The sequence below is a fragment of the Trypanosoma theileri genome, assembly GCF_002087225.1.
Source record: "Trypanosoma theileri isolate Edinburgh chromosome Unknown TM35_Tth_118_V1, whole genome shotgun sequence".
NCBI classification, from domain to species: domain Eukaryota; phylum Euglenozoa; class Kinetoplastea; order Trypanosomatida; family Trypanosomatidae; genus Trypanosoma; species Trypanosoma theileri.
This window is the reverse complement of record NW_021639960.1, coordinates 10,706-11,794: the sequence shown is the minus strand read 5'-3', so window position 1 is coordinate 11,794 and position 1,089 is coordinate 10,706. Positions and strand designations below refer to the sequence as shown.

Genomic DNA, 1,089 nt, shown 5'->3' with positions numbered 1-1,089 from the left:
CAGTGGAGTGGTCCAGCAACACAACGGTGTCCTTCCCACTCACAGTGCACACACACAATGACAGTCTCACATGCTCATGTCAGAGAGGCACTGCGGCATTCCCTAAAATGTACACTAAGTCACACACCCACAAAGAGGAAAAGAAAAAACACAAAAGAAAAGAACAGCAACAACAACAGGATACAAACAGCACACAAAGCACACACAGTACAATAATCACAGCTTCCACTCCCATCAGAGAAAAACATTCACCCACACCAGCACATCAACACACCCAAAAAGAAAAAAAACAGACCCATTACGTGAAGCCGAAGCGGACCAGTCTCAGTCCCTCCCCACAGGCTGCAGCCACTCAAACAAGCCACACAACAAACAACACACACCACAAGGGCACAAATATGTTCGTGGCAATGCCGTGTGAGTGACAACACCGAGAGAGAAGGTGAGAACAAAGAAATGTGTTTTCATTACGTGGGCGGTGCAAGTAGCAACCCAAACACACATAGGAACACACAACAGTGGGATACACTCAAACACCTACAACCCACCAATCTTTATACGAAAATAAAAATGTAAAAAAAAAAATGGCTGATAAAGGGAAAATAAGAGGTGAAGCACAAGATAGAAAAAGAAATTCATTACTTACTGCGGCTGCGATGCCTGGACACAGCAATATTTACCGTATAATACCAAGCGGAAAACTTTTGTATAGTGAATGTGTAATAACCATATTTATTTTTTTTTTGGTATTTTGTATATAACAAAAAAAACATTCCATAAAAATGAGCACACAAGATACACAAGGTGTATCAGAAACAAAAAAGGAAAAACAAAGCAGTATATAAGGATCAAAATAAGTCCAATGTAAAGACGGAGACAAGAAAGATGGGAAGAGTATATAAAACAATTGGTCTGCAGTGGACTGTGTGCCTGCACTGCTGCACGGTGAGGGAAACCACAAAGCACCACGCCTATTGGCTCGGCTGAGGAGCACACCACCAGGTGCAGCAGAACAGAGCAGGCCCACAAACATAGGAACACCACACAAGAGAAAAACAATAGAATGAAAACAAAAAGAAAAAGGAAGCC

At 42.1% G+C, this 1,089-nt stretch overlaps 1 protein-coding gene across 1 annotated transcript; it reads left to right on the top strand.

The window, feature by feature from the left end:
• Nucleotides 1-2: 2 nt before the first annotated feature.
• TM35_001181020 (uncharacterized protein) lies at nt 3-425 on the top strand (the record flags this gene model as incomplete). Its single annotated transcript, XM_029031779.1, has 1 exon — nt 3-425. A coding segment is annotated over one exon (423 nt), but the record flags the coding sequence as incomplete, so codon positions are not given.
• Between the last annotated feature and the right edge of the window lie 664 nt (nt 426-1,089).